The 23,920-nt window shown below is 40.8% G+C and overlaps 2 protein-coding genes across 4 annotated transcripts; one reads left to right on the top strand and one right to left on the bottom strand.

Moving 5' to 3' along the window:
* The first annotated feature begins 498 nt into the window (after positions 1-498).
* On the top strand, positions 499-4,295 carry LOC125902138 (UDP-N-acetylglucosamine/UDP-glucose/GDP-mannose transporter-like). The gene is made up of 13 exons (XM_049598288.1): positions 499-742; positions 1,908-1,941; positions 2,034-2,120; positions 2,201-2,268; positions 2,351-2,422; positions 2,505-2,573; positions 2,652-2,754; positions 2,843-2,935; positions 3,325-3,392; positions 3,476-3,554; positions 3,648-3,730; positions 3,817-3,869; positions 3,984-4,295. The coding sequence occupies exons 1-13, from the start codon at positions 549-551 to the stop codon at positions 3,992-3,994; spliced, it is 1,014 nt and encodes a 337-aa protein (XP_049454245.1). The 5' UTR covers positions 499-548; the 3' UTR covers positions 3,995-4,295.
* A 3,686-nt stretch (positions 4,296-7,981) lies between these two features.
* mier1b (mesoderm induction early response 1b, transcriptional regulator) lies at positions 7,982-23,018 on the bottom strand. Of its 3 annotated transcripts, none has more exons than XM_049598276.1 (13): positions 22,928-23,018; positions 22,118-22,142; positions 19,896-20,044; positions 19,536-19,721; positions 19,273-19,402; positions 19,092-19,159; positions 18,169-18,241; positions 17,864-18,015; positions 15,587-15,668; positions 14,005-14,111; positions 13,599-13,726; positions 11,926-12,053; positions 7,982-11,441 (listed from the first exon to the last, which is right to left on the bottom strand). In XM_049598276.1, the coding sequence occupies exons 1-13, from the start codon at positions 22,934-22,936 to the stop codon at positions 11,116-11,118; spliced, it is 1,563 nt and encodes a 520-aa protein (XP_049454233.1). In that variant the 5' UTR covers positions 22,937-23,018; the 3' UTR covers positions 7,982-11,115. The 3 variants fall into 3 exon arrangements, with proteins under 3 accessions (XP_049454233.1, XP_049454234.1, XP_049454235.1); XM_049598277.1 differs by having other exon boundaries at positions 14,017-14,111; XM_049598278.1 differs by having other exon boundaries at positions 13,599-13,645; positions 14,017-14,111.
* Positions 23,019-23,920: the final 902 nt, after the last annotated feature.

Here is a 23,920-nt window from a genome sequence, read left to right as displayed (position 1 = left end):
GCATTTTTCATCCTCCAGTGTAGTGCTCAGACCAATATACATAGACACAATATATAAATACATATATAAGTATATAATTGATAAGTCGTATGTATATAAATATATGCTTAAATAAATTAATCTATAAATTTACTAATGAATAAATACACAGTTGTGTAAATAAATATGTAAATACATTTTGCACTTATATATTTAATGTCTTATTTAATTTTTTATATATTTATTTATGTTGAAAATTAGGCATTAAATTACATAATTATTCATTTATACTTTTGTTGAAGCATTTTATTATATATTTTCAAGTATCGACCTATACAGTAGGATTATTTATTCATTAATTTAAGCTTGTAATTGTAGATTTAATGTAGAATTTTGTAGATTAAATTCATAGACTGTAAAAAGGTTAAATACTGCTTAATGTTCAAAGTTTGTATTTGGATCAAGATGTTTCACTTCTTTCCGCTTCCGTCATCGCAGACTGTTGTGCGCATGCGCAGTGAGACTTGTGGGCTTCCGTTTGAACTCCACCAACACTCCGTATGTAAACGATGGCAGAGCTCCACAAGCGTCGGCCTGAGCTCGGCGACGGAAAGTTGTCACCTGCAGGAGCGTCTCCCACACCCAACCCAGCCACATCCGGTGACAGCTCCGCGGTGTACGTGAAACTGTTGGCTGCGGCGTTTTACGGAGTCAGCTCATTCCTCATCGTTGTCGTCAACAAAAGCGTCCTCAGCAGCTACAGGTAAAGGTGCAAAGTTCGAGCAGCAGTCAGGAGGAAGCTTCACTCTCCTGTATGAGAGCAGTGACAGCAGAAGGGACATGAAGTATGGAGGAGATAAACTGTCAGCAGGGTTAGACTCTCTTCATCCTTTAAGTTGTCTTCCTCAGTTTGTTTAGAGCAGACAGTTTAGACATTTTAAAACACTGAAGCCACATGAGCCCAAACACACCTGATCACCTACAGGATCTGACAAGCCACCAACTAAACTATGTAGTTTTCCTCCAGAAAACCATTGTTTCCAAACATCCTTACGTCCTAAAAGTGACGTCCTCAAATGTCAAATGCCACAACCCAAAGATTTTTTTTATTGTTCTGTCAGAGAGTGAAGAAACCAGAAAATATTCACATTTAAGCCAGAATCAGAATTTTGACTCGTTTTCTTTTCTTTTTTTTATTTATTACTCAAACTGATAAGTCGATTGTCAAATTGGTTAGCAAATTAATTTAATAGTTTTCTATTTATTTCAAGATTTATTTATACATTATCTATTTTTTTTATTAATAAACATATTTATTTATATGTTTCCAAATGTATTCATATTTTCCTGTATGTATTTACAAATTTATTTATTTATTTCCATATATATTTATTTAGACCTGTATTTATTCATACATTTAATTGTTTATTGATACTTAAGTCCTTTTTCATCCTCCGTAGAAGCACCCAGACCCGTGGTGGAAGACGAACTCAGGCCTTTTACCTAAGCAAAATTAGCAATAACAACTGTGTAAATAAATATATAAACACACAAATACATCTTACATTTATATATTTAATGTCTCATTTAATTTGTGATTGATTTATTTATGCATTACATAATTTATTATTCATTTATTTAAGCTATTATTTGATAGTTTTCAACTAGATATAGATACTTTATTACTTCATTTTCTGTGAATACTTTATTAATCTTGATTGAAATGAAGGCAAACTAATAAACTAATGGATTCATTCTTGCAGTTTTATTGGTATGACAAGCAGCTAATAGAAGCTTATTTGTTCGCAAACTTTTGTTAACATTAGATATTACTGTGCAACTAACATTACTGAGTCTGTGACCAGAGTGTGAGAACTTGGATATTCACATGACCGAGTCATTTTCCTCATTCATATCATTGTCTACAGATTTCCATCGTCAACATGTGTAGGAATCGGCCAGGTAAGTCCGTCTCCAGTTGGGTCACAGATAACTTCCTGTTGACCTAAACAGACCCTCATACACTTTGTCTCCTCGCCTCAATGACTCTGCAGATGTTGGCTACGATCATAGTTCTAAGGACCGGGAAGGCGCTGGGTGTCATCTCGTTTCCAGATGTGGATCTGAGTATACCACACAAGGTGAGACTGTGAGGTAGTTCTCTCTGAAACACACGACAATAAGAAAATCAAAACTACAGCTTTTGTTTGTATCTTTCCAGATGTTTCCGCTGCCTCTGCTGTACGTCGGGAACCAGATATCAGGGCTGTTTGGGACGCAGCGACTCAAGTTAGAGCTTCTGTTCATTAACATTACATTGAGTTGTCTTAAAATGAAACAGCTAAATATATCATGTTTTTCTTTCCTCTAGTTTACCCATGTTCACAGTGCTGAGGAGGTTCAGTATTCTCCTCACCATGGTGTTTGAGGGACTCCTGCTGAAGTAAGCACAATGCACCGAGACTGTTCCTGCACCTGCAGGTGACTGATTTTTAATACCCGCGACCTGTTTCCTCTCCTCGCAGGAAGACTTTCTCTGCGTCGGTTAAGATCACAGTGTTCACTATGATCTTCGGTGCTTTTATTGCCGCCAGGTGAGATGGTCACACACATGCACACTGACATTATCCTGCTCACGTGTCTCATTCTTTGACGTGTTTTGTGTTCTGTAGCGATGACTTAGCGTTCGACCTTGTAGGGTACGTATTCATAATGCTGAATAATGTCCTGACGGCAGCCAGCGGGGCGTATGTGAAGCAGAAACTTGAGTCCAGGGTGAGCTGCCGATCATATGACCTCCTGTATGTGATGCTGCTTTGCTGCATTGTTTCTGAAAGGATTGTACTGTACACTGTTTTCACAGGAGCTGGGCAAATATGGGCTCCTCTACTACAATGCTTTAATCATGATTTTCCCCACTGTGGCGTACGCGTACTATTCAGGGGACCTGCAAGTGGTGAGGAATACTTCAACACAAATATATTTATGTTTATTTTATATATTTATATTAAAGGGTAACTTTTCAACCTGGACCCCATTTTTCCATGTTTTTGTGTCTAACTGCACTCCCTGAAGACATATGAGCACATTTTTGGGAAAATGAAGCAGTGATTCCAGAGAGAAGCAGACTCTATTTTTTACACGTCCAGGAGCAGTTTAAAGAATTGTCTATCCCATTACTCACTTAGACACAAAAACACAGGAAAATTGGGTCCAGATTGAAAAAAACAAAGTTACCCTTTAATGTGTTTATAATGTAGCGTCCATTAACCTGAGTTGGGAACCTCCTGTGTGTGTGTGTGTGTGTGTGTGTGTGTGTGTGTGTGTGTGTGTGTTTGAGTACAGGGGCTGGAGTTTAATGGATGGTCTAATCAGCTGTTTGTCGTGCAGTTTGTTCTCTCCTGTGTCATGGGGTAAACTCTACATCCATCATATGTTCATAGATAATATCCCACATGGCTGCTTGTCTCTGATTCCTCTTCGATGTGTTGCACAGCTTCATCTTAATGTACTCCATCATGCTGAGCACGCAGTACAACTCAGCGCTCACCACCTCCATCGTTGGCTGTATCAAGGTACGTGATGTCACGCTGCTCCTGCTTTGTTGACTGATGAGATTCATGAACGCAGACGTGTGCGGTGACGCTGTCTGTTTATGACTCGTACAGAATATCCTGGTGACCTACGTTGGAATGGTGTTTGGAGGAGACTACATTTTTACATGGACTAACTTTATAGGTCTAAACATCAGGTAAGACACACATGGTTTAAATTATGCTGTTGTGGAGCGGCTGTTTTGTGTCTGTGGACATATTATATCGTCTTTGTTACCCACAGCATTGCAGGCAGCCTGGTGTACTCCTACATCACCTTCACACAGGAGCATACAAGTAAGAACGGGTCAAATAACGGGAATAAAAACCTCCCTAAAATTAAAAGCTGTAGCGTATGCACAAACTGAACATGCTGCTGGTTTCTCTAAAGTTTTCAATTTCATTTGACAGAGAAGGCGTGAGGAGGCCTGAGCCAACACTGAAGAACGACGTACGTCCAGAACACATCATGTTGTCTGTGTGATGTATGTGGAGACGTCTGTTTTGTTTTTTACTGTGTATGTTTTTGTATGATGTCAGCACATTTTTTACTTAATTGTGAAAAGCCATTTTTATCAAATTAACTACACCACTTTTATCAAATTTTATATTTTTAAATAAGATCAAGTGCCTTATTTTTATAATTATATTTCACTGATCAAAGACAAACTCATGAGCATTTGTATATCTGACAAATCAATAAAATTAAAGGATATATCTTCATTTTCATCAGTCTTTTTTTATGCAATTATGACGTGCTGTATGTACACTGAACAAAAATATAAACGCAACACTTGTTTTTGCTCCCATTTTTCATGAGCTGAACTCATTCATTCATTCATTCATTCATCTTCTAACCGTTTCATCCTCTTGAGGGTCGCGGGGGGGCTGGAGCCTATCCCAGCTGACATCGGGCGAGAGGCAGGGTACACTCTGGACAGGTCGCCAGACTATCGCAGGGCTGACACATAGAGACAAACAACCATTCACGCTCACATTCACACCTATGGACAATTTACCAATTAACCTAGTCCCCAATCTGCATGTCTTTGGACTGTGGGAGGAAGCCGGAGTGCCCGGAGAGAACCCACGCTGACACGGGGAGAACATGCAAACTCCGCACAGAAGGGCTCCCACGCCCAGGATCGAACCAGCAACCCTCTTGCTGTGAGGCAAGAGTGCTAACCACCACACCACCGTGCCGCCCTGAGCTGAACTCAAAGATCCAAAACATTTTCTATTCACACAAAAGATCACTTCTCACAAATATTGTTCACAAATCTGTCTAAATCTGTGTTAGTGAGCACTTCTCCTTTGCCGAGATAATCCATCCCACCTCACAGGTGTGGCATATCAAGATACTGATTAAATAGCATGAATATTGCACAGGTGTGCCTTAGGCTGGCCACAATAAAAGGCCACTCTGAAATGTGCAGTTTTGCTTTATTGGGGGGTTCTGGGGGGTCAGAAAACCAGTCAGTATCTGGTGTGACCACCATTTGCCTCACGCAGTGCAACACATCACCTTCGCATCAAGTTGATCAGGTTGTTGATTGTGGCCTGTGGAATGTTGGTCCACTCCTCTTCAATGGCTGTGCCAAGTTGCTGGAACTGGAACACGCTGTCGTATACGCCGATCCAGAGCATCCCAAACATGCTCAATGGGTGACATGTTCAGTGAGTATGCTGGCCATGCAAGAACTGGGATGTTTTCAGCTTCAAGGAATTGTGTACAGATCCTTGCAACATGGGGCCGTGCATTATCATGCTGCAACATGAGGTGATGGTCGTGGATGAATGGCACAACAGTGGGCCTCAGGATCTCGTCACGGTATCTCTGTGCATTCAAAATGCCATCAATAAAATGCACCTGTGTTCGTTGTCCATAACATACACCTGCCCATACCATAACCTCACCGCCACCATGGGCCACTCGATCCACAATGTTGACATCAGCAAACCACTCACCCACACGACGCCACACGCTGTCTGCCACCTGCCCTGAAGAGTGAAAACCGGGATTCATCCGTGAAGAGAACACCTCTCCAACGTGCCAGACGCCATCGAATGTGAGCATTTGCCCACTCAAGTCAGTTACGACGGCGAACTGCAGTCAGGTCGAGACCCCGATGAGGACGATGAGCATGCAGATGAGCTTCCCTGAGACGGTTTCTGACAGTTTGTGCAGAAATTCTTTGGTTATGCAAACCGATTGTTGCAGCAGCTGTCCGGGTGGCTGGTCTCAGACGATCTTGGAGGTGAACATGCTGGATGTGGAGGTCCTGGGCTGGTGTGGTTACACGTGGTCTGCGGTTGTGAGGCCAGTTGGATGCACTGCCAAATTGTCTGAAACGCCTTTGGAGACGGCTTATGGTAGAGAAATGAACATTCAATTCACGGGCAACAGCTCTGGTGGACATTCCTGCAGTCAGCATGCCAATTGCATGCTCCCTCAAAACTTGCGACATCTGTGGCATTGTGCTGTGTGATAAAACTGAACATTTCAGAGTGGCCTTTTATTGTGGCCAGCCTAAGGCACACCTGTGGAATAATCATGCTGTCTAATCAGCATCTTGATATACCACACCTGTGAGGTGGGATGGATTATCTGGGCAAAGGAGAAGTGCTCACTAGCACAGATTTTAGACAGATTTGTGAACAATATTTGTGAGAAATGGTCTTTTGTGTATTTTGAAAATGTTTTAGATCTTTGAGTTCAGCTCATGAAAAATGGGAGCAAAAACAAAAGTGTTGCGTTTATATTTTTGTTCAGTGTAGTTATTGGTCACTCTAATCATTCCCTTTTCTCCACACTGGTGATTTAAAGGTCCAGTTTGTAGGATTTAGGTGGATATATTGGCAGAAAATGGAATTAAATATTCAGAATTATGTTTGTATTAGTTCATATTCACCTGAAAATGAGAATCATTGTGTTTTTGTGCGCTTAGAATGAGTCGTTGGTTGTTCTACAGTAGCCCAGAATGGACAAACCAAATACTGGCACCTAGATTGGCCCATTCCTGATTCGTGTCAGACACCGTAGTTTTCAGCATAGTGAGGTTTCACTTGGTTGCAATCTGCAACCTCACCACTAGAGGCCACTAAATCCTACACACGAGACCTTTAAATTGATCCTTTCCGAACACAAACATTAATTCCCAAATTCAGCCGAGCTAGAATTTTTTATTTTCCAAACTTATGGTTTTGAAAAGGAATTGGAAATGTGTAAAACACTTGATAAATTAAATACAATGACTAACAAATATCAAACAGGGTTATGATCACCAGAGTGTGTATGAGTTTTTTTGTGTGGGACTAGGGTTTCAAGGTATACCGTGATATAAAAGTTTACAGTTATCATACTGTGTACATTTGCTAATTTACAATACTGGGGAAAAAAAGCAACTGGACATTGAATCTCCCCTTTATTTTAGTGATATTCAAAGGAGAGACTTTTTATTTTTATTAATGGTCTCAAGTGTTAATTACAGTAATAAAACTTTTGTTTAGTCAACAAGAACCCTTCTGTTTTCATTCCTTAAAGGGTCATTCTGACTGATAATATTAATTCTGTAATATCCTAATTCTGTGAAACCGCGATATTTTCTGAGACGGATATCATGTCGTTAAAATCTCATACTGTTGCCATTAAATCTAAAGAGGACAGTACAAAATTATTGCAAAAGTTAGGTGAAACAAGCTAAGGCTTCAGCCTACAGATTAAATCTACTCGTAGGCGAGAGGTTTGTACTCATGACAGCGCAAGATGTAAACATTAATGGTGTCCTTGGCTGAGCTATAATTTTAGCTTGCTCATTGCTGCTAGGAAATTTAGCAGTAGATGCACTCTTCCTTCTGCACAATGATACGGTTGGTAGGTGCAGTTCAATAGAAAGAAAATAGTTCCTACATGAAACTTCTCACAACAAGGTCTGTGGATTATCGTGAGTAACCAGGTCATGATTTCTGGAAAGAGACATTGATGTTGAGTTTTTCAAATGTATTTTTTGGCACTTTGAGCACCACAAGCTGAGTGCCATCAATTTCCATTGTATTGGAGAGAAGGCAGACACCTCTATAGCTGATATCTCCAACACTCAGCAACTCACACTTAAACAATGTAGACTGGTAAACAGCACTACAGGTAAAAGGAAAAATATGGGTTTCTGATTTTAGTGAGAACTGTCCCTTTAACCCCGATATAAGTGTCAGTTGAACTTCACTTCACTTTTTTTTTTTGAATTCAGTTTATTTCTTACAGTGTAGTCACATTAGGAGGGGGTTGCCTCGAACAGTATTAAGAGTGTTAATAATGATAAATTATATTTATTACAGACAGAAAAACAAATTAAATCATCTTTGGATCAAGCTGTGAAGCTCGAGCTTATGTTTGAAAACTCACAACAACCCAGACTTATTAATACATTTATTAAATATAGCCAATGTTATTCCATCCATAGCCAGTCTTGGAATACACTTCGTTTTTATTCATGTCGTCATTTACAGAGAAAAAAAAAAGAAAAAAAAAAGACATCATTGTCAACAAAGGGAAAGAAAGGACTACATGGATCAACATTATCTGAGACAAACTTATCTTAATTTGTGAATGTAAGTTCAAAGCTGGAGTACAAAGTAAAACGCGTAAGCATCAAGCTGAACAGCTACTGTACCAAAACAAATTAAGGTCTTCCAGGTCACACCCTCGTGTCGACCTGGGGCTGTATCAATGCTGGAAATCCACTGCTCTGGACTCTCAAGCCACTGACCGAGGAATGACAGGAAATATCGGTTCAAACTGAGCACTGTGAGTAAGCAGAGGTTTCAAAACAAAGGCAAGCAGCACACTCAACCACAATGTGGGGCTTTTTCTATGCACAAAAGATGCAACAAACATTTCAGATTGTGCAAGGTCACACAGGAATGGGAAGTGCTGCCAAACAGAGAGGGAAAAAGGAATGGCTACTGTTTTCATTACATCCACCTCAGAGCAACACAGGCCAAAGATTTCCTCAACAAAAAGCAACAGCCTACGAGGAAGACCAGAACGTACAGAGATGAACAGACAGTTATAAAAAAATGTACCAACTGCTCAAGGTAAGAAATCTATACAAACTTTACATTAAAAATCACGGACATTCTGTCTAGTAAAAACAAAGCGTCGAGCAAAGCACTGACTATGAAAATCCAAAAATACAGCGATCTTCTACATGATGAGTTATAATACAGGACATCACTGATGTCAGCTGCTTTACACAAACAAACCCGCGGGGGGACGAACCCATTGGTTTATTTATCAGGATTCAACAAACAGCCATGATAGAGGCCGGGTTCAGAAGAGGAGTGAAAAATGTATTTCTGCTGGGTTTCGACACCGCTCCTTATCAGTGAAGATGAGGAACATACAATCAAAGTGCAACTACAGAGCGACAGCACCAGCTGTATGCTGCCATCACATGGGATCAGGCCGACGGTACAGGGCAGACCAACACCTTCTGGATGGCACGGGAAAGTGGCAGTAAAACAAAACATGCATGATGATATGTTGCGATGGTGACACTATATTGTTTATAAAGAATGGAAGAAAATGGTTCTGTATGCAACTTTTTAGTAGTATAAATAATTTTTTATTGCCGATGGGTGAACAGTTTGTAGCGTGACTTTTCTTGGTTGCCTCGAGCAGCCTGTGGACTGACTTCTACATCAAGGACTCAGGCTGAAATTTGCCCCAGAAATCCAAAGGTTGAGGCGTTACGTGCATTCCCAAGTGCCTTGTCTCACTTCAGGTCTGCTATAGCGCTAACAGTGTGTGACACTAGCTAAGGTAAACTAAGAAATGGAGTCCACCAACGAGTCCACACATGCTGTTTTCGTCACATACATTTAGCAGCGGCCCAGAGGAGACAGACCTTCACTTAGCTTCTTGAATACAGCCCGAGCAAGACAGAGTGCCTGAGTGCCAGGGGTCCAGTCCCGGGTCCTTGCCAGATAAGCACAGTTTGTTGCTGCTGCTGGCCACCTGCCCACTGTGAACCCCAGGACCGGGGTTTGTGCTGGCTGAATTCAAGTTGCTACAGTTGCTAACGTCTGAGCTGCCATCAAGTCTTGTGTAATAAGCAATATTTATTTAATCCAGACGCCATGGCTGATCTGGTTGATAACCTGACTCACTTCCCGTTTAATTGACAGCAGAGTAGCTTAGCTGGTTAACGTTAGCTTAACTTAAATGTTATCGTTAGCAAAATACTATCTGAGTGGATTTGTTAAGTGGATAGTTTGCCAAATTACTTCCCCAGCTAACGTGATACATGCTACTAACTTAGGCATATTGGTGTTGATTTAGCCAACAGTAAAAGACGTAATGATACAAAGTGCTTTCTGCTAGCCAAGAGCAATGCAGTTGTGGCCAACAAGCTAACTCTAACCTGAGCTAATGTTAGCTGTAACTTTGCTATACTAATGTGATTTGCAAACCGTAAAATATTTGGTATCATGGAGCAAATGGTCCAAATAAAATATACTTTATTGCATAGTAACATTATTCTTAGTGTGATTTTTCGTGCCTTCTATCACCATAATCGATGTCTTACTTTGGCCGATGCCCAGGTGCTTGCTCGTGGCTGCAGAGTATGAGCACCGGAGCGCAAGCAACAGCATCAGAGAGGTCTCACTAATAAAAGGATTTTCTTAAAGTTACATACAGAACCTTTAAATTAAATTATTTTGTGTTCATTATGTTATTTTCCTTGTAATGTCCAGTGATTCTTCAGATTTTCTCTGTGTGTGAAGGAGCTATGTTACGGCAAAAGACAGCAATGAGTTAAGTCTCTCCTTACAGGCATTCTTTGCTGGACCCACCTCATTTTCCCATCCTGCCCTCATCCACAAAAACAATATCCAATTTGCCGTCTACCATCCTGCCTGACTCCAAGTGAGCGCAGCATTACTCATCTTTTGTTTGCCTACTTTGCCTCTTTTTGACAACTTAAGCACATCATCGTTTAAAACGCGTTCCTCGTTTTACCAAATGTTCAAATTGCTTGAACAGCAGTCAACTATCATAGTTTTCTTTTGTTAAAAAATATAAATATCTCTTGTGTAAAAAAATATCACAGGTGATTTCTTTTAGTACAAATAGAAAAAAAATGAAATTCTTGGCAAAAATTTTGTCAGTCAGTCTCCAAAAAGGGAATAAAGACGATGGGTAGAAGAAGTTTTGTAGGAGAAGATGGAGCTGTGGTGCTTTGGGATGAGCTCTGCAGGTGGTCAGTACATGGATGGGTTGGAGGGACGGGGGAGACGGAGCGGCCACTGCCTCTCCTGGAGGACCAGCTGCAGTTTGGTTGGCTGTGTTCTTCAAGGTGTGACTTTCAGTGACCTTATCAAGGAGTCTTTGCTCTCAAGAGATACTGCGCTCACGGGCCATGAGGGGCTCTTTCCTCAAGCTCTTAACCCCTCAGCTCTGCCCAGAGATGGAGCAGTGGGGACAATTTCCCCCCCTAATTCAGTGTCTATTGAAAGTCTACATCACTGAACTCTGTATCCTTCAGTTCTCCTGCGTTCTGGATGGTTCCACCTCACTTTGGCCCAGTGGCTCTGCCTCCGTCCTGCATCTCTTGGCTGGCCTTTCATGTGCCGCTGCTGTTGCTGTGTCTCTGTGGTCCAGCGAAGGCTCCAGAGAACCGTTTTGGTCATGGCTGGGCGCACTGGGTTGGCTGCAGCCGTTGGAGTTGTTGTCTGAAATGGGAGGAGGCGGAGCTTCCACTGACGGATGGGAGGGACCGTTGGACTGAACTGACTCAGGTTTGACTGGATTTATGTGGGGTAACTGAGCGCCATCCACTGGGTGGGTGGAATTGTGGCTTGCAATACCTGACAAAGAAAAGAGAAAATTGATCATTCAAAAGCTGGATCACCCAAATTACAAAAACTGTTGTAGTATCTGGCCATGCAGAGTCTTTGGATTTTGAGATACCAGGACAGATGTGCTTATACCTAAGAAATATTCCCAGTTAAAGCAGTTGACAACACGGGATTTCGACTGAAACAAATGTTCAAATGTAATTTGTCAATGCTAGGAGCACCACAAATTAAATTCCAGTCATTTTAACTGTAATGGGGTGGAGGCAGAAACCCAGCACAGATATCTTAAAACCTGGGCAAAAGAACATAAATTGATTCCCAAACTGGGAGTGTACTGGATCTACTGTAGGTAATACACTGACTGTGACTAAGTTCCTCACACAAACCCACTTAAAAGGACCCAAACTATCCCTTATAGACTTGGTTTAGATTTTAAAATTAAAAACTGTTTAATTAACCGTTGGTGTGTGTGCACTTGTATCCATAAGCTCACCGTTCTGACTGCTGCTGTCTTCCCTCTCTGAGTGGCTGGCGCTGCTGCTGGACGTGGTGGGAGGAGGCGACGCCGCCCTGCTGGACGTTGCGCTCTCCGTCTCATCCAGTAATCTGTCCATGTAGTCTCTGATGACACACAGTAACACACAAGCCTTTACAAACAACCTCCACTCTTGATATGGTTTAAAAACTAGCCAAGTGCATGTGGTCTGGACTGTCAGTTGCAGGCGGATCCTTGTTAGGGTCTAACACTGTTTCAAAGAAGCATGTTGCAATACATAAAGTCAGTCCCAACAGTCTGCTGTGCAACCTTGTGCTGCTGTGGTCGTTGAGGTGGTTTCACAAGTTGTGTCACTAAATCCATGAGGTGATTCATACAGCAAAATCCTCAGTTAAGCCATTAATTAATTCACATGGCCAGACAGACTAGGTTAGTCCTAGTGTTGAGAACTTTATCTTTTATTTAATCCTTGCTTCACGACTGCTACATTCCTTTGGCTGAAATAACACAAGGTCTGTTATGTTCGACCGTGGCAGAGCGTGACTCTTATTATATGCCCAGAAATTATAGCAAGAGACAAAATGAATACAGTCTACTTTTTGATGATAAACTAATTTTTAAATATTGCCTTCCTAGTGCTCAGGCTTTGTACAACATATTAGACTCCTTGTGTTTCCTCATGAACAAGAGAAAAACATTCTATTGGCTTTCTGGAGTATTTCAACAGAATAAAAACACAACACAAAAAGACAACTTTTCTTGTCTCATGTCTGCGGGTGTGAAGCAGTAGAGCTCCTGGAATGACAGTCGACAGTTCAGTTGTAAGGTTGGTTAATTTGATTGAAAAACAAAGCTCCTTAGTTTCAAAACTATCATGCTCTACTTTCAGAGCAGCTGAAACAAAACCAAGGTGCCACTGGCGCTCAGAGAGACAACTGAACACTCAAGGATGCCCATGTCAATTGCTCTATCTCAAAAATGCGGCACAATTTAGACGTAGTAGCGGGGCATAGGCATGGAAACATGAAATCACACTATCACAACATTATTTTTCTTGCCCCACTCGCCTGGCATAGTTCAAACATATCAGATTCAACCTCTGTTAAAACTTAAGTCCAGCTTGTTGGCATACATGGACAGAGAGAGACAGAACAGGAGGAACAAACAGAGAAACGTAGGTAATGGTAAACAAAATGTTCACACATCAACGCGTATTAAAGCTGCAGTAATTTACGTCAACAGCTGCAATAATTAAATTCACTGCTATGTTACATTATGTGGAAGGTTATCTATAGAAGATTATTGCAACACTTTCATTACACACAACAAAATGTCATAACTTTTCCAGGCCTGGAAAACAAGATTGTAGAGTTCCATGACTTTTCCAGGTTTTTCATGACTGTGGAAACCCTGGTGTTTGAGCAAGGCTTAATGTGTAGTGTTTGCCTGCAAAAAACACAACCCGCCAGCAGCTGACTTATTGTCACACCAAACAAATTAAGAATCTGTTTACATTACTGAATGTGATGATTGTTGTTTTGGATCTAAAACGCTCTGTTGGAATATTAGAAACAACCAACATGACCCAACACATCAACCTGAAACAGGAATACAGTTTCTTCCATGAATGATTTACACACAACTGTTACGTATTTATCTTTTAAACTTACGTGACACCAGGGTGAAGGTTGTATTTCCTTTTCCCAAGTCTGGTTTGCTGTGCAAAGAAATCATAACGCTCAGACTTCTTCCACATGTAATAAAAGGCCACACATTCTCCTACAGACCTAGTTCTCACCTGAAAGATTTAATTCAGCAGACATGAAATAACCATTATTACCATCGTCTGAAGAGATAGATTCAGTACAATGTCAAATAATACACAAATCTATTTATTGCTTGAGACTCTAAAAAAATTTATACGATGAACAGACACTTTAAAAACTGAGAAATCTGATGTGTTAAAATGCAACAAGGTTAATGCCAACCCTGCACATCACACAGTAAAACATTAACATACATTTTAAATGAATGTCATGATTTTCAAAATGGTTGAAATGATTTGTTTTCTCTTACTTCTTCTCTTACCTTGTTGGCCTGTATTAAATGAAAGTCTTTGCCATAAGCTTTTAGTCCTTGTTCAAAATTTCTACATTCCTCCTCAGTCCAGACAGAAAGCTCCTCTGTTACAGAGAGAAGAAGTGTTAATGTTGTATCTGTAAGGTCTTCTAAAAGCTGGGGTAGGCAGTTTAATTTTGGCATCACTGGGCAAAAATCCAGTAATAATCTTTGGGTAGCAGCTCTGGAGAAAGACCCCTAGTCAGCGGCCGCAGCAGCCTGAAGCTACGTTCACACCGGGCACGAGTGAAGCGAATTACACGCGCGTGACTCGCCGGCCGTAACACGCGGGTTTGGACGCTGGACCATTTTGTTAATTCGCGTTATCGTGTCATTCGCGCGAGTAGCAGGGAAGCCGGTTGTGCTAACCGGAGCTAAGCTAGTGTTAACGTTCATAGGACAACCATTCTGCAAACTAATAAAAGACACATATTTACAGAACTTACCAAGTAGACCAGTCTCCTCGGCGACTTTCACCCAAGCCTGCTCCTTTTTGTTGCAGTCTCTGCAGAGTAGACAGGTAGTATCATATAGCTCCGGGTAGCCGCACACCACAATGATAAGTTTCTCCTCCATCTCGGCATCAACAACTGGACGTCAGGGCGTCAAGACGTCACTGACGACCATGGCTGAGATAACCACCATTGCTGCTTTGTTGTTTACCTGCTCTGGAAGTCCCAAATGCGTCGGAGGGCCAAACGCCATCGTTTTTGGGTTCACCCTATCCTGCAGAAGCGCATCCAGCTCGGCGAGTTTCACCACCCAGGAACTCCATCTGGATGATAGCCGCTTTCAGCGGTACTTCAGGCTGACTGGGGCCCAGTTTGAGGACCTGTTGGTGAGGGTTGGTGCCAGGATCTCCGGGCAGGACACCAACTACAGCCGCTCCATTTCAGCTGCGGAGCGTCTGTCCATCTGTCTCCGGTGAGTAGCAGTTTATTGTTGTTGACACATGCCAGTGACGCCGGGAGAATCTCAACGCTGATTGGCTTTCGCAGCACAGCGTCACGCGAATTCGCCTCAAAAGTTCAATATTTTCAACTTGAGCGATGAGGCGTTGGACGCGAATTTCGCGTCTATCACGCCACGCTGGACACCTCTATCGCGTCCATCGCATCGCACTAGACGCGTCCATTCGCGTCTAATCACGTCTTTGCATTGACTTTGTATGTAATCTTGACGCGCGAATTTGCGAATTCGCTTTTGGTGTGAACGCAGCTTGATTCTAGCCAGCACAAATCCTAGCTAGTGGGACCAAACAGCCTCGACTCCCGGCCAGAACAGCTAACTTTCTGCTGCCGTTACACAGGTCAGCCCCTGCACTGCCACTGGCCACCGGCCCCCTCTTGACACTGTGATGGGGGGTTTAAGCTGGCTGGATTCTGTGTGTATTTATACATTTTTTTGCCTTTCCAGATTTCTGCCTACCCCAGCTTTAACATGATTCAAACACAGAACACCATCATTCACAGAACATGTTGCATCAGAGAAAACTGAAGGTCAGTGTATGAAAGACATTGAGGCTTTTTCATCTACTCACCTCTGGCTGCTTTTACATTAAACCTTAGTCTTCTTAAAGCTTCCTCTGTGTCAAAGTCACATTTCACTAGTTCATACAATGCCTGCAGAGAAACAAATGATCAAACAAGTTTGTTACCCATGTGAAAAGCTCTTAACATGTAATAAAGTTAATCACAAGTCATTTGATTTAAAGCATTTAAATTTAAAGGTGACATTTTTATTGACAAAAAACCCATGAAAAGATCAACAACATGTCTCTTAACACTTTCTGACTTTCCCACCTTGTCTGTAGCACTCAGCCCCAAGCCAATTCTTTCTTATTTAAAATGCAAATCTTTAAAAGTAGCTCAAAATAGGTGTGCTCTCCTTTCGACCAGAAATGTGGGTTTCTTTTGAGTATGCATCTCTAAACCAGCCATGATAAAAGTCCATAGGCCCGTTTCCACCTCAGGAACTTCGGGGTAATTTTACGGGGCCGGGGCCATTGGTGCATGTCTCCACTGCAGGAACCACCCCCGAAGGACAGAGTTCCGGAACTTTTACAGGGGCTAAACAAGTCCCTGCCTCGGAGTAGGTACTCAGAACGGCCCCAAGAAACTCCTGGCTGGAGCCTGGGATTTACTTGGTGCTGATTGGATATACTCAAGGCGGGATTTGACGTTTTGTATTTAATAACATGGTTATCGTAGATTAGTTGGGCTAACCATTAGCTGTTAGCGGTGTCTGTAATAACTCAATAAACGGTCCGTGAAAAAAATATCTTTTCCAGCGGATATCTTAGTTACAACATGACTGAGCTAGCAAAGCAGTTTTGTGTTGCTATGTGTGGTATTTATTCAGTTTTGGGAAATCACAATGTCTAGAAAGCATCAGTGGCTGCAGTTGACAGGAACAGCTAACAGCAGCAGCAAAGCTAACATCAGGACGTCATCTGTTAAAAGCCTCCCGTTGTCGGATACGACATGAAACTACTCCAGTTAGCTCAATCATGTTGTAACTAAGACATCCGCTGGAAAAAAATATTTTTTTCACGGACCGTGACCAGAGTTATTACAGACACCGCTAACGGCTAACGGCGTCCCTACGTCGCCCCGGTCAAAATGGTCACGCAATGATTACGTCACATACAGAGCCCGGTAACTTTACAGGAACCTTCCTCCTACTCCGCTCTCTCAGTGGAGACACGGCGGTTGAGAGGGCCGAGCGAGAGGACGTTCCTGTAGTAGTTCCTGCCCCCCAAATAGTACCAAGAACTTCTTCAGTGGAAACGGGCCTCATGTGTTGCACACTGTGGCAAAACCCCCAGAATGAGATGCATATTCCGAAAGTGCCACATAAGCCCAGTTTAGACCAAAGATTCGTGATGAGTTGAAATATGCAACCACTTGCAATGCACTGTTCTACAATGTTCTAAAAACCTGCTGGTTCACACCAATGCAACTAGATGAGACAGTGTATCATCTCTATGCAACAACTCTCTGTACTTCTGTTCTTAATTCAGGCTTGTTTAGAGGCTGAATATAATTTGTAGCATCTTAAAATATGAATGAGGATAGTGATAGTGAGATACTGGCTACAGCTGCATTTGTAGTAGTGATGAAACGGAGAAAAATAAACAAAAGGAACATCACAGATGGACTATATTCATAATCAATATGCCACAATAATATAAGTAAGCAGCGCCAATTATTTGGTCAAAGAGAATGCGTGTGTGTGTGAGGGGGCATAAGCACATACAGCAACTAGTAGGGACCCATCGTCCAACACTGGCACACTATGAGGACGCAAACAGAGGGCTCAGCGAGGACAGAGCACCTGCCGCAGCACACAAACACCAGCAGACTTCACTACAAGCTGATTGGCTGTTAAAACAGATGACGTGCAACGTTCTAATACCAGCCGCCAGCGACTTGACCAGCAGAGTTGCAGGTGACATCATCAACCAGCTTCATTTGAGCTCAGACAGCCACTTCACACTGCTGCAACTTTTCTCTGCAATGTTCTGAAACTGTTTCGTCTCATCACGAATCTTTGGTCTGAACTGGGCTGTACATGTCCACAAAATCCTTCTAAAACCAAAGCAATATTAAGTGGGAAATAATACTTTCAAAAAGAGGCTCAATTTGGAATATCAAAACTGTACATGCCATTTACGTGACCTGTATCAAATTCAGATTATTGTCATATTCAAAACAATAGTGAAATATTAGCGTGCATGTAAAAGGAGTCAGTAAGAAAAATATAGACTTTGGCCAACTTGATCCTTCAGCACAAGCTTCAGATATGTTGCTGTCACCTGTTCATTATCTTTGATATGGGACCCCTCTGGGATTGCATCCACTCCTTTCTCCTCTCCTGTCCGCCTCGATGCTTCAGTCAAGAACTCCACCACTTTGCCTTCAGGAAGACACTCAGGGTTCCACAACAACTGGTCATCATTTTCATAAACTACGGGACAAATTCAAAGAAAACAGACGATGCCATGTTAGCCTTTTGTCTACCACAGCACCATCTTTAGATCTTTTGGATCCAGAAAGAACACACAGTGTTACAGCTTAAATACATAGCTGAAGACAGCAAGACAACAAACAGCCAGCTTACCTTTTTCATTGTCTTTATATTTACACAGGCCAACAGGAGTTTCTGCCTGATACATGGAACCGACCATGATTTCCTGTAGGGAATAAACACACAGTTTAGACTGAGTGTAGGCAGACAATTTCTTCATTATTTATTACAAATATGAAACTTGCTTGCAACTTTGACTGTGATTCTTTGCACCATGAAAACAAGAAGAAATTTCTGCACAAATTTTCAGCACACATTTGGTTTTGGGAAATTTCTCCCATTGTGAATATTTCTGATTGCTCCTTTCAGAAAAGTCTACTCTGTTGGAGAAGTTCAGTTTAAGCCCCATTTCCACCAAGCAATCTAGTTCAGTTCAGTCTGATACACATTTTTTCCGTTTCCACTGTGAAAAGTTGTGGATGGTACCAATGAAACCGTTCCTTGCCGTCTCCTTTTTTTTTTAATAACTCCTCTGTTGGGGTACCTAGCACACAGATCTGGTACTAAAAGGTGGAGCTGTGAACACTGCAGTCTGTTGATTGGGTCAACAGTCACTCTGCTCAGGGCTGAGTTGTGGCTGGTTTTGAGGCTCATGTAACTACTGTTCATACCATGCAGAGTTTAACATATATTAGTTAACTGTAACTATAAAATGAAAGGATGTTTTGCTGCCTCTTGCAGCAGCTGTGGACTGAGAGAATAATAACTTAAATTTAAGGGTATTGTTTGTGAGGAAACACTGAAAAAACCTAGGGTCTAGGTACCATGTCTGAAGGGTTACTTTTGCGTCCAAAGGTACCATACTGAAAGTGTTTGGTGAAAACGGGGCTTTCATGTTGCTGCAGCGAGCTCAGTGTATTTTTTGAAGCCATACATTTATCAGCATTCAATATAAATCAAGCTGTAATCTGACAGTACAAGCGTCTGAAGCTCTGATGAATAATGTTCTTACACACCTTTTTCCAGTCTTCAGATGGAACGTAGTCCTCATCTTCATCTGACTCCTCCTCTGCATCATTATTACCTGAGGCACAATGTGATATCCATTTAACGGGTCGAAACTCACAGAAAAAAAATCTGCATTTAATTGCAACCAGAGGAAAGAAAAGACAGAAAATGAGGTTAGTTGGCACATACTTTCGAAGTACTTGAGTTTCTGGGGGCGAATGAGTTCTGCTGTACCAAGGGACCTGACTGAGCGTGTGCGGACCTCAGAGGGCACCTGGGCTTCATCCCCCTGTCCTGATGAGACCTTAACACCCTCACCCTGAAGACACACAAACAAACACACACACAAAGTCAATAAAAAAAATGCTAAAATTACACAGAACAGTCAATACAAGAAAATATATTGTAAGTTAATGGAAACCATATCAATGTCAAGAGAATTGACAACATACCTCATTTCTTTTTAACTCGCCAGTGCTTCTACTGCTTTCGTCATTGTCTAAGTCCTCTTCCTCATCCTCTTCCTCATCATCTTCCTCTTCCTCAGGTTCTTCCTCCTCCTCTTCATCCTCATCTGCTGGTGAACCGCCCCCATAACCGTACAGACTCAGCAGCTCATGAATGGGCATCTCCCCCTCCTGTTGAAGGAAAAAATGATGTGTTTTCTAAAGTGTAAAATGTTTCTAAACGTACACCTGACAATTTGATGCCCAAAGAAATCATTTTGATGTGAATGTAAATTCAAAACTCAGGTTTGGAACCTGCAGTTGGTCCCAAAATTGATTGATAAGACTGATAAGATTGAAACTCACCCGTGCAAGATCTTCAATCTCGTTGGCATTGGTCTCGTCTGATGCCTCCAACATTTCTTCTTCCTCCAGGGTGCGTTCATCATCAAAGTCATGGACAAGCATGTCTGCTGACGGGTCGAAATCATGGTCATCGGAACCTGCTGAACCTCCTGGAAAAGTGACCACAAGATTTAAAGTAATACTGTTTGAATGTATGTCTGAGTCAAACATTTACATCTGGAAATAATGAACACGTGGGCGATTTGGATCAAATCATCTTTCTTCAATATGTTATTTCATATCTGCAATATATGTAACGATAATGTGAATTTTGTCAAAGTTCAATTAAACTTCATTTACGTACTTTCTTCAATAGTCTAACACTTCACAGAACTGATTTGAAATTAAAGGGAATACTTCACCCACAAAACGACCCTTTACATATATCCAGTCTTGTGCTCAGTTCTTCCAAATCATGTTGCACTGCCTTGCTTCAGCTTTTCCTGCACCGGACTAAAAGTTAGACCTGTCTCAGGTTTTGGATTCTTTGTTCACCGTGGAGGCATGCAAGGAGAAGTTTTCTTCATGAACTCAAAGTGACACAGCATGAATAACTGATTCACAAATGGTCATTTTGTGGGTGAAGTACTCCTTTGAGATCTTACAGATGAAATACTCACATTGGAATGTCTATTTTGGTCAGTCTAGGGAGCTTGTTACCAATAATTAAAGTACTTTACTACACTGATGCAAAATTACTTTAAATCTAACATTACCATTATGTAATAGGGACGCACGATATTGGATTTTTTTTGCTGATATCTAATATGCTAATATTTAACAACTCATTTGACCAACAACTGATACAGATAGATAAATCCACTTTCCCCCCCACCATATTTTAGTGATCATCAGGTCTCTTCTGCAGTTGAATTATCATATTATGCATGCATACTCTTATCGTGATTGCCCACCAGCAGATGGAGACATAAAATATAATACTTTTTAATATATATTTAAATAAAATATTCATTCAAAAAGCACATTGGTTGATTCTGATAGCTCATTTTAAAGCCAATATTGGCCAATACCAATGATGAACTGATATTATTAGCATGCTGGCAATTCGATATTTCATTTTAAAGCCATTATCAGCTGATACCAATGACATGCCGATATTACTGTGCATCCCTATTAAGTAATCATGTACATTAATTGACAGAATTTCCCACAACAGCTTGATACAGCCAAAGACAGTAAAGGGACTGATTGCAGGGTATAAACATTACTTAACAATCCCTAATGATAGACAAATTTATATCATCACACAATATATATAAATAATTACACCATCCGACCCTTACCAGAATTAATAAATTACAGATATATTCCTATAGGCTTGTAGCTGCAAAGAAAGCATTTTGTCTCACTAAAATAAAACTGTTTTGCCATTGTTTACAAACAGCACTCATGCAAACATATCAGAAAACACACAAATAACCAATAATTAACGATATTAATATCTATTGTTTTTGTTGTTAATACATCCTAACAATAACAATCAGTTTTGATATAAAGGTGATGAAGTCTTAGACCAGTGTTTCTCAAATGGTGGGGATTTAGTGATAACCACACATTATTATTGCAATATCCGACTGGGCCTAAATTAATTTTTAACTTGCTGTATCAGTACGTTGTGTGCACCCATTTCTTAACAAAGAGGCAAACTCTACCAAAAACATGTCATTTAATTCAATTTAAAAAACCTTTACAGTGACCTACATGTTGTCCTTCTTGCAAGGGAATTATAGGTGTGTGACACATCACATTATCTTACATTATTTCCTGTTTAAATGGATGTGTTATTGGTGCTTTGATGTCATTTTAAACCATTTAAAATACGTTTTTGAATCACTTTGTTAATAAATATTTTATGGGTAATTGTTGGTTGTCAATTGTTATTTGATGTAAGTAAATAAAACAAACATTTATGTTGCAATAAGAGTGATAACACATGTTATAGAGTCTTTTGAGCAGAGATATACATATAGGTGTGCCTTGAATTTTTGGCTTGCCCTCTAAAGTTTGAAAACCACTGTCTCAAACTATAAATCAATTTGTATATTTTGGTGACCACAATTATTCCTTTCCTATCAAACTGAGCGGGTATTATTGATTGCTAGACAATACAATAGATTTTCCATGCACCCAAACAACAAGAGAAAGGCTCCAACTTTATGTACCTGGGCTCGAATTCCCGAGGGAGGGCTGTAAAGCGAAAAACATAAAATAAAGTTAAAGAACAGCTTCAGATGAAAATATCTCATCATGTGTACAATCAGTAACGACTCCATGTTGAGTGTAACTTTACATATGAGTTACTCTGACAGGGGGGACATAAAGGAGAGTTGAGGAAAAAGCGCGCTCGACCCTGTGCCCTGAAGGCTGACTGCAGTTCAATGAGAAAAGAAACAAAGAAGAGTGTCAGCACTTCCTGTGGGAACATTTATGAAGCAGTATGAACACAATACCGTGAACTACGCTGCTGTTCGCCGCCTGCAGTCAACCGCAGTTAGCTACAACGCGCGAGCGCCTGCTGGGTTAATTTACTCAAACGGCTAACTTACACACAAATTCAAAGCTAAATCTCATTTATATATTTAGCTAACACGTCTAAGTTACGTTTGATACCAACTACCTGCGTGTTGTAACCGAAAACAACACGTAAAACACCTCTAACCACGAAACAAACGCTACAAATCTAATTAAAAACGCTAAACTCGATAGTTGAGTGTTCTTAAACAAAACCGCGAAGTAACATCGCTAACGCAGCAGCTACCTTCCGTCGGGGCTAGCGCAGCTAACGTTAGCTAAACCCGAAGTTTACTAAACATGTCTGTGTCGAGTAATGGCGACTATCCAGCGACGCAAACAGCCGATTCTTAATTTCGTGTATTAAAGCTACAACCCGCGAACGACGCACGCACTCGACTGAGGTAACTATCCTTCAGTATGAATTTATTTTTTTCCGAATATTTATTTCACTTTCTTACCTCCGCCATGTTTGCAATCCTGCAGGGTCACGTCAGGGGTTAGCGGAGGTTCCCGGATGTAGAGCCCCGCCCACCTGCAGTATCAGGAGCAGAGCGTGGATGTTGCAGTGACATATACATTATGTAATGTTGTATTCACAACAACACATGGCAAACACACACATGTATGTACAAAATTACACAGCCTACATATTCCCAGTATTGTTTATACCTCATTTAACACAGTTTTTACAACAAACAACATGAATAAATAAAAAATAAATATCTCCATTTCCATTGGCATCTGATAGTATAAATGCAGTTGAAGATAACTATTTATCTTCAGCTGCATTTATACTATCCATAGCAAAGTACTAATTACTCCTGCACTGCTCTTACTTTAATTTAATCACCTTACATTGCAATACCTGCACTGCTGTCCACCTAAGTTTGCATTATAAGCATATCTACTGTTGTCACAGCTATTTGTAATAGTCCTGGACCAGACTATCATTTCACTGCTGTGTGTTTTTTATTCTTATGTCTTTATTCTTACACTTATATTCTCTATCCCCATATGTGTATCTGTGTTCATGTATGATAAGATAAGATTCCCCAGAGGGGAAATTCAAATGTCACAGCAGCACAAGACAAAAAAAAAGACATTAAATAAAGATAAAAGAGAAAAAATAAAATAAAATTGCTGCATAAAGATGAATAAAGTGACTAAAACAAATAAAGTTATTGTTACCAGTACATTGTAATTAAAATATATTTGTGATTATAAGTTAGTTAATAACTTAGTGTCATATTATTTTTTGTCAGTATTATAATTTTATTAGGGGCCTCTCTGGGCCCCTCTTAATCATGGGCCCCTAGAATCCTTCTCCTTTTTCCCCCCTTTTCAGCGCCCCAGAAAATAGACGAAGTGTTGAATAAAAAAAAATGCATTGTGAAATAAGTTACTGGGTGCCTTAATTTTCCTCGGAATTAATAAAGTATAAATAGGCCAGT

Source organism: Epinephelus fuscoguttatus, linkage group LG15 (assembly GCF_011397635.1).
Source record: "Epinephelus fuscoguttatus linkage group LG15, E.fuscoguttatus.final_Chr_v1".
Taxonomy (NCBI): Eukaryota; Metazoa; Chordata; class Actinopteri; order Perciformes; family Serranidae; genus Epinephelus; species Epinephelus fuscoguttatus.
This window is presented reverse-complemented; position numbering and strand designations above follow the sequence as displayed.

Coding starts and splice junctions, on each gene's coding strand:
- LOC125902138 (XM_049598288.1), top strand. CDS start 549: ATGGCAGAGCTCCACAAGCGTCGGCCTGAGCTCGGCGACGGAAAGTTG. Junction 743..1,907: donor AGCGTCCTCAGCAGCTACAG/GTAAAGGTGCAA, acceptor CATTGTCTACAG/ATTTCCATCGTCAACATGTG. Junction 2,423..2,504: donor TTTGAGGGACTCCTGCTGAA/GTAAGCACAATG, acceptor CTCTCCTCGCAG/GAAGACTTTCTCTGCGTCGG.
- mier1b (XM_049598276.1), bottom strand. Junction 19,722..19,895: donor AGATTGAAGATCTTGCACGG/GTGAGTTTCAAT, acceptor TTCCTTCAACAG/GAGGGGGAGATGCCCATTCA. Junction 12,054..13,598: donor AACCTTCACCCTGGTGTCAC/GTAAGTTTAAAA, acceptor GTGTGTCATCAG/AGACTACATGGACAGATTAC.